Genomic DNA, 16,327 nt, shown 5'->3' with positions numbered 1-16,327 from the left:
TTTTGTGTACGCCTGGTGAACCGCGGGTAAATGCACGTTTCAAAACACTAGATGAAGAGGTTTTTCCTAACGTTACGTCACGAAAATTCGATAATTCGGCCAAAATGTGCGAAGAAGATAATTTTTTTATCCGCGAGTTGGAAGTGCACAAGTTATCAGTTGATTCGTGCAGTGGGTGTTTGCTGAAGAGGTCCAATGCCGTGAGGAGAAGGCGCAGACCTTTGGTCAAAAGTCGGAGCGATTTCGTTCAATTCGAAAATATCGCGGAATCGGCGGAAATTGCACGGAGTTGTTCGAAACGAAATCAAAATTTTGTCCGAAGGTGAGTTCATTATGCAACGCGTTTTCCGGTGTGATTGTAAGTAACAGTACAATTATTTTTTCGTTGACCGCTTGTTAAGCTGATAATGATTTTTGGGCAAAATTGCATCCTGCTATCGTCCTTTGTTTTCGACTTATAAGCAAAAGTTGACATTTTAACGATCTTAAAAAAATCATATTTTCCTTATTATAAAAAATACATATTTGAAACAAAGACATTATACAGCGTTCGTCAAGTTTTACGCTCAGGCACTTTACATCTCTTAGATGAGAGAAAAAAAATATGAAAATTTTCAACTACACTGATATCCAATCTCGCTAGGGAAAAATTTTTTTTTCTGATAATTTATTTGTCCAATAAAAAGGAAAAAACCATTTGACCAAAAAATCACATTGGCTGTTTTTTCATCAATGGATCGAAAATACGAAATAAAATTATTCTGCAAAAATTTGACTTGAAAAAAATCATTTGAATTTGATTAAAAGCCGCTTTGATATTATTCATCGGGAATTTTAGTCTATTTTATGAGGAACAAGATAAAATAGTAATAAATCTCCGCTACAAAAGGACCCACTACTTATAACAATAACAGTAATGACTGCAGAAATTTTACAACTAGCGGCACGGTCCCATAGGGCGGTTTTAAAGTCAACAATGGAATAAGCACACTAACGTGTTAAAAATGTTTTTATTAAAAAATTACATCAGATGTTCAAATTGATGACTATTTTGGTCTAAGCACAAATGAATTCTTTGTTTAAAATTCGCATGAACCCTTGCCGCAAGATGTAAAGATTACCATTTCATTTGCAATAAACATAAAATAAATGGGAATCCGGCCCTGAAAAATTCTTACCAGCTGCCCCAACCTTCAGACCCAACAATGATCGCGTGCCAATTTTACGACAAATGCAATAAATTTTTGAAAACCACCACCCTGATGAAGACTTTTTGTGGAAGTGGTTCACAGTTCTACCAAAATTCATGGGAAAAAAGCTGCTCCAATATCAAAACGCAAATTAAAAATCAACGACACATTTTTTCGAAAATTTAATAGGCACTTTGATGCGTTACCTCAAAATACACCTATAGACAAAAAATCGTTGACATTAGACTATAGTTAACTAAGTGATAGTGAAAAAACACACCATATAAGTAAACATTTTAAAAATTGGTCAAAACGTTCTTCTGTACAATAAAATCACATACGATTTTTTTAGAATTTTAGATAAATTATAAAGAGGTGTAACGTGCCTGAGTGTAAAACTAATCACCCGATAGAGGCACTTTCTTTTTCACACAGAATTTAATGCTATCATTAATAAGCGAGATATAAGTTTGAAAATAATTAAGAATTTAAAAAAAATGTGCTATAAAAGTAAATGCCTTGTGATTTAAAAAACACTAAATTTATTGGGTCCAACACTTTATTAGAGAAGAAAGGAGGAGACATAAAAGTCACTATAGTCTTCAGAGTCGTCTTTAGATGTTGCATTTTCTTTTTGTCTCAAACATTGAAAACTGAATTACATTTTTGTTAGTAACATATTAATATATAATTAATTTAATATATATACAGGGTGCTCAAAAACTGGCGCATCAAATTCATGGTACGTTTTTGAGAAGCAAGTGCAGATTACGGGAAAAATGTTGAAAAAATTCCTAAAGTCATATTTTAAAAAATCTGGAGCTAAAAACTTATTGTGTTAACTTCTTTAGTTTTCATTATTTTTTAATGTTTTCATGTTTCACACTAAGTAATCATTTCCTAATAAAACGATGAATCATTATTTTTAAATTTACTATCTACTAAGTTTAACAGTTTTTTGGATAAAAATTCAGCAAAAAAAAACACAATTTGTAGATGTTCCAATACACTGGGAATTATTTCCTAGGAAACCGTTTCAAAAATAATTTATTTTTATTGTTGCTCAAATTCTATTGCGATCATGAATGTTAGACAACGTTGCCACATATCATTTATCTGAAATCCGTTATTTATCAAAAACTTTAATACAAAGAATTTTTTTATTATTTTTACCTTTATATGTAACCAGTTCTCTACCACACACCATTGAGTTGGTGCGTCAGTTTTTGAGCACGCTGTATTTTGAATAAATCTTTTTATAAACTGTATGCATTAAGTCCAACAGTTGTTATTAATGCTATCAGCGATTTTTTTTAACCATTCATTTAACTGTAATGACAAAGTTTTAAATTTTTGAATAGGAATCAGAGGCGGCTGTAATATTTTTGAAATGCTTATTTTTTTTCTGTGCTGAAAAAATATGATACAGTTTGATATTTTTATATACTTTTGATGAAAAATGAATTTCAAATATTTGAAGTTGGCCATGGAAAAATCATTTCACATAAAAAGTGTGAATAATTTAGTGAACGGTTATTTATTCTTTTCAATTGAAGAAATACAGGTGTTCCGTCTAGACCCCACATTATGAAGTATTGGTAATTCTAATAATGATAGTTATCTCATTTAAAAATAATCTCTTAGGTCCTGCCCACAGAAATCGTAGAGAATTTAATTCTTCATCGATCTGTATTAGCATTCCTTATACTTGTGTTTAATAGTTTTCAAATTACAATAACTTTTTGTTGGGATTGAGAAATTCATTAGCCATGGGCCTTTTCTCATATGTTGCCATGTAAACGAGAGAAAAAATGTGAGAAATTAGTTTTTTAAATCAACTTTTAATGAATGCATTTTGTTTTCACAAGACAGACAACACATTTTTGAACAGAGTTTGTCGTTTGTTTAATCAAAAATATTTTTATGGCAAATTGTACAAAAATAGTTGTGGTTAATAAGAAATTTTCTAGTGTCAAAAAAACCAACATAACTTGAAAATTATGACAGATAGGTATAGAGAATGCTATACAGATCAATGCAGAAAAAAATTCTCCATCTAAAATAAAAGTCGGGACATCCCATTGGAAAAAATAAGTTTTGCGTACTTGAAGTTGTTCATACTTAACCCTAAACTTTTTGGGTTTATTAAATTCTTTTCCAATTTTGAATGCACTGGAGAACAGATGTAGGCTTTCTCTTTTAATTCTCCAAATATGATTCCAAAATCTGTACAACTAAGAGAGTTACCGATTTTTGTGACACATGCTAATCCAAAAATTTTCAAAAAATCTTAAATATCTCGAAAACAGTTAAACTTAGGTATAGAAAAAACTGATTAAAACGGACGTTTTAATAATTCCTGTTATCTAAAAAATTAGAAAAAAACATCACGCAATGGAATAAATTTGTGATACAACATTTTTGCAAATACAGGAGACATACTTATGATAAGTAAATACCTTTCAAGTTTAAGATTTTGCGGTGAAAGTAAAGCTTTTACTTGATTTTACTTTGCTTAATATAAAATAAAAAAGCTAATAATTGCACAAAACTGTTAAAAATATGGTTTTGTAGTCATTAAATCAGGCACTAAATAAAATGTGACGAGTTAGTTCGTAGTTTTAAAAAAATTGCTGTAGTAAAAATTTTCTACAATGTCAAAAAACCAACACAACTTGAAAATTATCACAGGTAGGTACAGGGAGTGTTAATACAGATCGATGCAGAAAAAAATTCTCTCAGCTAGTAAAATAAAAATTGGGACAAAAATTGCACAAAACTGTTAAAAATACGGTTTTGTAGTCATTAAATCAGGAACTAAATAAAATGTGACGAGTTAGTTCGTAGTTTAAAAAAAATAGCTGTAGTAAAAATTTTCTACAATGTCAAAAAACCAACACAACTTGAAAATTATCACAGGTAGGTACAGGGAATGTTAATACAGATCGATGCAGAAATAAATTCTCTCAGCTAGTAAAATAAAAATTGGGACATCCTATTTGAGAAAATTAAGTTATGGGTACTTGAAGTTGTCCAAATTTAATCTTAAAATTTTTGGGTTTGTTAACTTCTTTTCCAAATTTTAACATACTGAAGAACAAATATAGGCTTTCTCTTTTAACTCTCCAAATATAATTTTGAAATTTCTAAAACTAAGAGAGTTACAGATTTTTTAAGTGACAGATGCTATTCCAAAAATTAAAAAAACTCAAATATCTTGAAAACGGTTAAATTTAGGTATAGGGAAAGCTGATAAAAACGATCTTAAAATAACTCAGCTAACCCAAAAACGCAGTGAAAAACATTGCTTTCCATTTAAAATAAGAAGAGATTTCCGGTATAAGCAGAAGTGCTGCCATCTTGAAAATATTTTCATTGAGCAGTCCTCAGCGGCTTATGGCTGAGTACCAATTTTTAAATAAATATCTTTATAGAACTTTGAATACTTCTAATGTGGGGTTTAGACGGAAGAACCTATATACGATCGTCACAGATTTTAATTACATAAAAAAATACTGATAGGCAATCATACAATTAATAAAATTTTTCTTTTTCCGACATTTCATGTTTAAATAGGAAATAGATAGAATGACAATGTAAGCTTGCCATTGCAAATCTTTAAAGCAATAATTTTTATTAATCGCAAAAATTTGATCCAATAATAATTTCTTATGCATTTTTTGAATTAATTAGTGTTTAACAAATCATTTTCCATAGATTTAATTGAAAATCCATTTTTTTTTATTTTTCATACCATAAAAAAGCGAAATGTTATGTTTTTTTAAATATTTAAAAATAATGTATTACATAAATAGGCATATTAAATCAGAAAAAAATAAGCTTCTCAAAAATATCACAGCCGCCTATGATTCCTATTAAAAAAAAGTAAACTATGCCATACCATAAAAAAGCGAAATGTTATGTTTTTTTAAATATTTAAAAATAATGTATTACATAAATAGGCATATTAAATCAGAAAAAAATAAGCTTCTCAAAAGTATCACAGCCGCCTATGATTCCTATTAAAAAAAAGTAAACTTTATGTAATTACAACTAAACGAATGATTAAAAAAATCGCTGATAACATTAATTTTTTTGTAAAAGTGCCGGTATAATATGTCTTTGTCACAAATGTGTATCTTTTAAAATGAGGAAGATATGATTTTTTTAAGTTATCGTTAAAATGTCAACTTTTTTTATAAGTCGAAAACAAAAGACGGTAGCGGGAGGCGGTTTTGACCAAAATTATTTTCTCAAAAAATGGACCCGAGAATGTGTCACTTGTTTTTCTCTAAACTTCTCAGTTTCGGAGATCCAAAATGCAGCACCCTGTACATAACCGTTGAGGTACATTTACCGTGGCTCCTAGCGACCCGTTCTTGGACACTTAAAAAATGCAAAATTACGTCTTGCACATAACATTTTGTTGAAGTTAAAGTTAAAGATGAAATTGGTTTGTTTTGGTATTAATTTAAAATTTTGTCACCCGAATAAAAGAGCTTGCGGTCAATGAAAAAATTTTGTAATCAACTCCTCAATTATTAAAGGCGCTCATTATCAAATCAATTTTATTATAAATGGGGCAAAAATGAACTGAAAATCACAATTTTAAAATTGCATAAATACTGCATGAGTCACCTTATGACCAAAAATTAGTGCAAGCGTTCTTGCGGAAAGGTATATTTACCATCCGGAGTCATCGTCATTCGCATCATAGTTGAGTTACGATGGCACAATATTTTGATTTCATCATGTAATAATTATTTTTCAAAAATTCTCCGAAATTGATTTTTATTTTAGGAATTGGAGAAATATCAATGTTGCCAAGACTAAAATGAACGGTAAAAAAATAAAGCACTTCCTGCAAGGAAAATTCTTGTCGATATCGTCTTACAATAAAGAAATTTCTGTGCCATGGTTCCTCTTGTGGAAGTACCGAAAAATTCATCCCGGTGTTGGACGAAGGTAAGTCAAAACACAATTTTTAATAGTTTTGTTAAAAATTGGTTGGGGAAAGCGGTGACCTTTGTTTCTCTTTTGAAATATGACCGGATATTAAGACAATCTTCAACAGATATCACGGTCCAAGTGTTCTGATATTTCAAATTACTACATAAAATTAAAACCAACTAAAATAGAGACGAAATAAGCACTTTTTTAAATATTTTTTTGCAGATTTTTTAATTCTTCTCAATTTTTTTTACATTGTTGTGATAGTGATAGTCAATGCCACTCTAAATTTTAATAGACGTCTGAACAAACAAAAAACTGAAAAACTGAAGGACAACCACATTTTTATACCGAGTATGATTTTTTTCAAAAGACAAATAGTTCAAGTGTTCCGGCATTTGAAGATGCTGGAAAAACCTTTTAATTAAGTGCCTAGATGTTTATTTTCATAATCTTTGCAATATCTCTTCGGTTGGGGTTTTCCTGTTTCCCACTTAACATTTTACCACCACTTGGTTAGTCTTCACCACGATGTCATCTCATTATCTCGTGTGTACATTTAGTCATAAAAGTCATAATGCAGCAGGTATTTATTGTGGTTCTAAATTTAAACGCACTACATTTTAAGATTACTCCTTTTATTTATAGTCAAGGATTCTCACACGTTTTTTGCGTCCATCCTTTCGTGCTTGCGAGCAAAATTATTGTTTTCATTTGATTGTTGAAGCAGTAGTTGTGTGTTAGTTGAGTTTGTGTAATGTTCATAATGGGGAAAAAGGAAAAAGAAGAGAACTTCTATAGGAAACTTCAAAAACAAAAATCTGTGGAAGTACCAAACGAAAGGTAAATACTTTACAAATTTTTACAAATAATTAAAACCACGGTGTACTTTAATTTTAATCTTGTTAATCTTGTGATCTGCTTGCTCGAGCGTGTATACATAATTACACACTGTCTTAATTAGTCAGTATGTGTGTATAGATCTCGCAATTCCAGCTCGTACATACGAAAACATATCATGAGAAAAATACATTTTTTCCGTCGAGTTTGTATGTTGAAAACATTATTCAAAATGTTAAAAAAGTTACTACGAAAATTTGTAATAACCACCCAAAATTATTTTATTTCTATGAAGGTGATAGAATATTACCACCACCTCTATGAAATTTCTGAAAAGTACTAATTTTTATGTACTCAGGCAACCAGTAAAACCAAATTTTTCATATACTAACATTATTCGCTTTTTCTAGAAAGAAGTGGCAAGTTTTTAATACCTACTACAATCCTACATGCATTTATAGACAGATTGTACAACAGTCATTGTTTTAAAGAAAGATTGAACTTTATGCATTTATTAAAAAAGTCAATTTTATTTAATTCAAAAATTTAATCGTGAGACAAGAGACCAATAACAAATGAAGGGCCAAAGAAATTCATCTTTTTATAAAAAAAGGCCAAAAATACAAAAAGTAGCCGTACGATTTACAGGCTTAAAAAGTAGATTAACGTGTAAAGTTTCTTGAAGAAAATACGTTTAAAATAACTAATTTTAAATTATAAATGCAATGACATATTAAGGGTGCAATAATATACAGGGTGATTCTTGTAGTGCCTACATTAGAAACTTATTAACTTCTAATATAGCTAGAGCTTTAAAATTTTGTATACGATCCAATTCGACCATTCTCCTAAATTCTTTAAAATACTAAATTCAGCTAAGTTATTTTCAAAATGGCTGAGTTTCCGAAACTTCACAAAATTGACGCCAAGTTTAAAATTTTAAATAGTAATCACACATTTTTATTGCATTTTTGGATTCACCTTCTCAAGCTGAGTAAAACTTACCCAAATTGTTGGTACTTATCTGATATAGTTTTTGACATATGTCAATGTTTTTGTTAAAATTTTCATTTGCAAGGGTTTATTTAAAATACTACAGCTCTTGAACCCATTGCGATAAGTGAATATTTTTTTATATTTGATAACTGAAGGTTATCTTCTAGAATTTTAAAAATCGTCAACTGTCAAAATTCATGGCTAGTATGATTTTTTCAAAATGATTGTCAAAAAACTGCTATAACTCGTTTTTTTCGAATAGAACGATCCTATTTTTTTAACGGTAATCGAGAGAACAATAATACTTATGGTGATTTTTATTAACACGTCCTATACCCATCTGTTACAGTTTTTGAAAAAAATCACAAAAACGGATTTTACTTCGTAATTTTCATAGTTAATCAAGTAGACCTTGCAAAATGGTGAACAATTGCCAAACTTCCATATTTTATTTAGTTTTTAGCTGGTTCATTATTGAATAGCAGTAAAACAATAATATTTAATTACAGTAGTGTACTATGTTAACTTAGTGAATTATTTAAAGTAACTCTGTTAGTTTGCCATCGAATTTTGAACTTCTTGAATGAAAAAGGTGAACGAATCGAACATCTCTTTTAATAAATAGCACAACTATTGTATTTTTCGAAAGTAATGAGCTAGAATTTTGTTTTTTGAGATTATTTCAAAAACTGTAAGAGATAGATATAGGAGATGTTAATAAAAGTCAGCATAAAAATTGATGTTTTTTTGATAGCCATTGAAAAAACAGGGTCATTTTATTTGAAAAAACTATTTTATAATCACTTTTTATTAACCATCATTTTCAAAAAATCATAGTAGCCTTGCAATTTGACAGTTAACAATCCTGAAGATTTGAGAAGATCCTTCGAACCTTTGGCTATCAAATGCAAAAAGAATTATTTACTTATTGTAAAGGGTTCACGAGCTGTGATATTTTAAATAAACCCCTACAAATTTAAACTTGTATAAAAAATTGACAGACGTCAAAAACTATGACAGATAAGTACTAACAACTAGGATACATGTTACTCGATTTCAAGAGACGAATTCAAAAGTGCAATAAAAATAGTTGGTTACTATCTAAAATTTCAAAGTTGGTAATTTCTCGTAGTTCCGGAAAATCAGCCACTTTGAAAATAATTTTGTTGAACTCAGAATGGTCGATTTGGATTGTATACAAAATCTAAAAGCTCTAGCTATATTATAATTTATAAGTTAAAAAGTTTCTAATGTAATCCCTAGAAGAATCAGCCCGTATATACTACAGGTGTCCCAGCGAGTAGGCAAAGTCCATTATTCACTTCTAAATATTGAAAAAGTAATAATTTTATTTTCCTAAGCCATAGAGACTAACCCTCTGCCTTACCTAAAATTATTTTCAAATATACAGTTTTTGAAATGAGCTATAATACAAACTTGTTTTTTTAATGGAACTATATTTTTGCATTTTTTTATGTAGACTTTAAGAGCCGGTTTACAGAAGATTCTAATTGCAATTAAGTTTTAATCGCGATTAACTTGACATTTGTCAATGCATTTTTAATTTTGAATTAAATCATAATTTCACTTTCTGTAAACCGACCCTAAAACTAATGATTTTAACTTAAACTTTTATTGGTCGATTTTGCTTGATTTTTGAAGTATTTTAATTTTTTTTAACAAAAACACGCACATTTTAACAATTCATTACTAAAAAACTGTCTCCTAAAAAAGTGAGACTTTCACCACTTTAAAGTAGAATGTTCAAACTTTAAGAGCGTATTTTATTTTTAGCTCACTTTAATCAAAAAAAAATTAAGAGGTTTGTTAAAAGTTAAATAACTTAAAAATTCTAAATGGAACACCCTATTTTTTACGTTTGTATCTGAAAGACCTTTAAATTGTCTATCTAAAATCAACAATAGTTAAGTGTCTCTTGCTGATTACTTAAAAAAATATTTAATTTTAAGCATTAAAAAAATCATTAAAAATTATTAAGTATTGTTTCAGTAATCGAATAGTGACATTTTCAGCTAATAGTAGCTTTAATATTACCCTTAGGCCATTATTCGTCACTTTTTACGGTGAAATAATAAAAATTTTAATATTCATGGTGAATTTTTAAATCCTCGTATAAACTCCATCAAATGATTCGCGGTGGAGTAGGTATGTTTTACTATGGTAAAGACAATGCTCATGGATAATTTGCATTTTTGCTGATATTAAATTTTAAATTCAAATATTTTTTTAATTATTAACTTTAGGCATTTGAAACTTTTATGTTTTTAAATAGACAATTTAATAATCTTTGAGAAGTAAAAACAAAAAATAGGGCGCTCCATTTAACTTTTTCAAGTTATTCAACTTTTAACAAACTTCTTAAATTATTTACGTTCCTCATTGCATTGCGCCAATTAATTGATACAGGATTTAAGATTGAACTCTTCTCTTTAAAGTCGTGAAAGTCAGACTTTTCTAGGAGTCTTAGTTCATGAGTTACACATTTTTAAAAAGAACATGTTTTTATTAAAAAAATAAAATATTTCAGAAACTAAGCAAAATCAACAAGTAAAAGTTTAGGGCAAAATCATTAGTTTTAGAAGCTACATCTAAAAATGCAAAAAATTGTAGTGTGTTCCATTTAAAAAACGTAAGTTTGTATTGTAGCTCATTTCCGAAACACCCGGTACATTTGAAAATAATTTTAGTTGTGGTGAGGGATTAGGAAGAAAAAATTATTACTTTTCTAACATTTAGAGGTGACTAATGGACTTTACCAACTGGCTGGGACAGCCTGCATTAATTAACGAAAGTATACGGTGTTAAATTTAGGATGACGTGGGGGGCGAGCTTGATGAGCGCTCCCATCAGGATATCTAGAAAACTGAAATTAAAGACATGAATTCGTTTAAATTTAAACAATTCATTTGCATTTTTTTATTTTTTTGCTGACCTCCGTCCGTGTAAGTGGACTATGTTCAGGTCTATTTATAGATGCGTGCGTGTTAATATGGGCCACTCTTTGTGGTGTTCCCCATTCGGACACGTCACCTCTCCGGAAATGTTATCCAATAAAGTGATTGGAAGTCGAGCGTAGATCCCCATTTGAACATGTGAGAGCACACCATTTACAAAACAATGCAAATGTGTAGGAGTATTTTTAACACTGTTGACTAAACGAATCTTGCGTTTTCGAGCCATAGATGAAGGTCAGGAATCCATGGTAGGAGGTTTGCGTCTTTATATGAATCGGTTTATAAAGTGGTAGGAAATACCTCGTTTGCATTCATTTCCCACACTACTAATCCGATTTGTTATTATTTCGTAAAACTTGTGGAGGTGAACGGTCTGCTCTGTGATAACCTCGTGCTTTTTATTGTTTTTGTTTGGTGTTTTGCGGTGGTTTTAAAAAGTATACCATGGATATGGAAGCGGAAGAAGTCATGTGGAAGACGATTTACCACAGGCTTCAAAGTCAAAAATCGGAGGATCCGACAGAACATGAATTAAGGTAGAGGGTCTTCAACCGAAAATTTTGGTTTTTAGTTAGGCGATGCAGGTCATTTAAATCGTTATCCACTTTCTCGTTACTATCTTTTCATTATAATACGGGTAGTCAATTTAATTTTTTATTCTATTTAATTTTTTCGAAATTTTCAAATGAAAGAGGACGTTGGCAGAGGTGTGTTAAAATACAGATCATTCTTATATTTAGACACATATCATCGGGTTCATAGTACCATAAAATCACGATTTTTGCCGGCTGCTTTTAAGCAATTGATTTATGATTCACATTTCGGGAAAACAAGAATTTTTAATTAAAGTATTATTTATTTTAGATGTGCAAGGGAACTGTAACATGAACTTGAATTATATAAGTAATGTCAAACATAATTATTTTTAGTCATGTTGTAACAAATACATAACATAGCATCTGAATACATTTATCGAAATTAAACCGTGTAATGATAATTTGTTAAAAGGTAAAACTAATTTGCCTATAGAGAAGTGATGTATGTTAGTATTTAAATATTTGCATGAGATCTTAAAACTAAATGACTAAAAAATTCTAGGTAAATTATGACACATTGATTATTCTTTTAGAATCTTACAAATAGTTTCTCATATTTGCTTTTCATTACCCTTTTGATCTTTAATTTCATACTGTGATTTGATTTGAGCAACATTATTGCTAGTATTCACATCTGAAAATTATTAAAAAGAAAATACAATGTGTTTTTAAATGATTCTCAACTTTGAAGTTGATTCACATGTAAAAAAAATTGTGCCGCTCTACTCAAATGAATCCTCTGTCAAAAAGTGTCAAATTTGACAGTTGAGAAATTCAATTAATTTCTTTTAAAAATTTTGTTAAAATGCAACAAAATTGTTACACCGTGCAAGAAAACACTCGAAGCTTATTTCCGAATTGGTGACTTAATAAATGGACAGTGGTAATATTGGATGTCTAAATGCCTGTCATTAATTATATGAAGCGGCATTTTCTGATTTTACATGAGAAATTCACAGACGACTAGATGAGAATCATTTAAAAACACATTGTATATTGGAGCGTGTGTATTACAAACAATAGTATATTATGCAATGAGCGCGTTTAGTAATAATGACTATTGAAACGAGTAGGTATAAAAATTACGATTTTTTAACACCCGACCAATCATTAAAAATTGATATCAATATTTAAGGTTTAATAAACCTATAAATTATTATAGGTATAGGAGACGTTTAGCAAGAACTAAGCAGAACTGTAAAGTAAAAATGAGCAATTAGGGCATGTTCAAAAAGCCCACAGTCCACTTTATTTTTATATTTTCAGTATATAGGTAAATCAAAAGTAAAATCTTTTTCAGATAATAAGCAATTTGCAACAAACATTTTTTTGTCTAAGTAAAAGTCCGATTTTAACAAATCAAATCTTCATATTATTTAAAAATAAAAAATCACATAACTAAAAACAAAACACAACCACATTATTTTGAATATTTTTTTATCTTCTCCAATAATTATTAATTTTTACTTTAACTTAAAATTAGAGGCTCTTATAATTTCTTCCATGTTCTATTCTTGAAAATTGGCTTTTACAGTAAGCGAATTAAAAGTTAATTCGTTTTAGAAGATAATTGGATAATTGAGCATCTGTCTGGCTCAATTTGCTCACGTGATCAGTTAATCTGATGTTTGATTGCATTATGACGTTTCTATAAACAGTACGGCCTCTAAAGTGTGTTTTTTAAGTTACATTGTTTGGAATTATAGACATTATAAAAAGTATGGAACTAAGTTTTCTTTCTCAAACTATCTCCTTTCTGAAAAAACTATTTCATGATTGATGAATGATAAAGTGTGATTAATAAAATGAGTAAATAACCATTCTATTTTAACGGACGGGACGGTTTACTTTCCACAATTTTTTTTTATTTTATTTTTAATTTTTATGAGCAGTATCAGTGAAAGTGAAGTTTTCTTTAAAGGAACTTATTAGTACCAGTTAAAATGTTTGAAATCTACAACTAAAGCCTCATTTGTAATATTTGAAATACGAACAGAAAAAAGAAATACGGACGAGACACAAAAAAGAGTTCATTTAAAAGACACTAATTTCAACAACTATTTTTTAAGTAAAAGGTGGAATCTGCTGAAACTTTTAAAACACAAAACAAATTGATGACGGACGGGACACAAAATCGTTGAACAATCGTTGCAAATTCAAAAAGATACTAATTCCAACAATTATTTTTGAACTAAATTGTGGAACTTGTTGAAACTTTTGAAACCACGAAGTCGAAGTGCCGAAGAACAAGGCATATTGTGTCACGACTTCTGATTACTTTACTTTTTGTTTACGCATACTGTAAATAATAATAAAAAATGGACCCAAACATTTATTCGCACAGGTTTTAATTATTATAAAGATTTTAACAATATCAAAATTACACAATGCAAATTAAAAATTCCTGGTCTTGTTTAACGACGTAAGAAATAATAGCAACATTTATGTTTCCAGTAACGGACGGAATAGCAAAATTTACAAACAACAAAAGGTTATAATATAAATCAATTTATTATCGATTTCCATTTTATATACTACTAAAAACCAGAAAAACACTCTTCAAAAATTATTCAACAGTTATAGTAGCTGTTAACAGTATTTTGTGTTATCGCCTATTAGCTGTTTCAAAACAATAAAAACGACAACGTCGCATTTTCTTCCAAATTAGCTGTTATAAAAATTATTCATGCACTTTAAAAAATAATAGCTAACGTAATTCGTATTTTCAATGAGAGATAATTAATAACTACAGGGTGTTTCACGTAATTTTACGAGGTCTGCGCCTGTAAAATGCATCAATCAGGACATATTCCAATACGAACTCGATTACAAATTATGAAAAATTGGATAGTCTTCTGCAGTTTGTTCACCCTTTCAAAGTTTTTAGTTAGTTTGCGACTGAGGTATATAGATTAAAATCATAGTCATCCAGTGACTTGATAAAACACATGATTTTTTTCCGAAAAACAGCTGTTTATAACTATTAATGACACAGGACACAGTGATTAGTTTGACAACTACTGTTTACTGTCATGGGTTTCCAAAAAAATTAATAATTAAATGTGTATTTTTTTTATCTAGCTTATTGTGACTCTTGTATATTAGGTGTAGGCCTCGTAAAGTTGTGTGACACGCCCTGTATTTTACAATTTTATCAATCTTATTTAAAAAAATAATTTGGTAAAATGCGCCGTTGGCGTTTTTATAGTTCTGAAACAGCTAATACAAAGTATGTAAATTTTAGGACCCAAGGAATTACTTCAATTTAAATGATTTTTATCCTCTCCCATTTTTATTCCACAATAAACAACTCTTTTCTTGCAAAATACATTAAATACTTTAAATCGAATTGTACATTTTGAAAGGAACTTTACATATGAAAATTATTTTGAAAATTTTGATGTCAGGTTGCATTATTCCAGAAGTGGCTGTAAAATATTTTGTTTTTTTTTCTATTTTGAGTTATGCCATTTTTTATTCAAACAGCAACACATAATTGTTTTCTGAAAACAAATTAGTTCGATATTGTTTACAATATATTAGCTTTTTCAAAACTATAAAAATTATATTATATTATTTTTGTTTAACGCCGATGTTAAAGTACTAATAATCATTTTTAGTTTGTGTAAATATTTCTTGTTGGTAGTGGATTTGTTTTTGGTTATTTGAAGACATTAATACGAGGACCATTTTTAAGAAGTTTTACAATTCTCTTAAGGTATTAAATTCAAATATTCTTAGTTGATTATTAAATTTAAATACGTGCTTAATCCTAAACATTTTGGCCCTTAAAAACGTAAAATAAAGCATTTTAAAGGAAAATAAATTTGGTCAGGTACTACTTTAAGTGGGGAGTGTTAGTAACTTGTTTTTAACTAATTTCTCACTGGAAATACTAATAACTTTGAACAGCGCCTTAAAGTGGCCCTATGACAAAAAATGCTCTTATTCGCTGTTTGAATTACTAACCGCAAAAGTTGTATGTTTTTTTTAAAGTTTAGTGGTTTTGCATTTGTGTGGTTGCTGGTTGGAGAACTTTGCACCGCGCGAATCCGTCGTAATCAGCTGTGCTCTAAAAATAACTTGCCATGCATATTAATTGTTATGTGATTATGTTCATATTAAAATGATACTTATTACATGAAAAACGATTAACAGAGAAGAAAATGTTTTGTAGTTTATGAAGTTTCTAATTTTTTATTGTTGTTACTTATGTTCCTTTTTGTAGTTAATTATATGGTTTTTTATTTTATTGTAACATTTAAAAAAAAATGTTCTCTATGATTTTTATTAAATTAACAAATTTTATTAAATATTAATTTGCCTACCGCCTCGATTCTCAAATATTATTTAAAGCTCCGCCTACCGTCGCCAGTTTAAACTATCTGGTAGCACCTAGCGGACCGAGCGGAGCTTGATACAGTTGGCCGTGCACAATATTATAGTATTTCCAGCGAGAGATTAGACTTTTTTAAATATCCTGAAAACATTAAAATCACTAAACTGTACCTACTAGCTGGGTGTCTAGTGCGTACTGTTAGGTTGAAAATATTCCCGCGCTTGTAATCCTGCACCTGCCATCTTTTGTGGGCCTGTCAAATTCGAATTTAAAACATGTTGTGTTAAAGATTTGGGATTATTTTTGTTTAACGCCGATTGCAAAGTGATAATAATAATTTTTAATTTGTGTTCTAGTAAATATTTATTGTTGGTAGTGGATTTGTTTTTGGTTATTTGAGGACCTTAATTCAGAACCATTTTTAAGAATTTTTACAGCAAA

At 29.4% G+C, this 16,327-nt stretch overlaps 1 protein-coding gene across 1 annotated transcript in view; it reads left to right on the top strand.

Moving 5' to 3' along the window:
• Positions 1-72: 72 nt before the first annotated feature.
• stac (staccato) overlaps positions 73-16,327 on the top strand; it is a 45,093-nt gene continuing 28,838 nt past the window's right edge. The window contains exons 1-2 of the mRNA XM_008200342.3: positions 73-322; positions 5,991-6,155. Of these exons, the coding sequence (XP_008198564.1) occupies positions 105-322; positions 5,991-6,155 (383 nt within the window). The 5' untranslated portion in view covers positions 73-104. The remainder of the gene's footprint in view (positions 323-5,990; positions 6,156-16,327) is intronic.

This window comes from Tribolium castaneum, chromosome 7 (assembly GCF_031307605.1).
Source record: "Tribolium castaneum strain GA2 chromosome 7, icTriCast1.1, whole genome shotgun sequence".
NCBI lineage: Eukaryota > Metazoa > Arthropoda > Insecta > Coleoptera > Tenebrionidae > Tribolium > Tribolium castaneum.
Note: the sequence above shows the minus strand (reverse complement) of the source record. Positions and strands in the feature narration are given on the sequence as shown.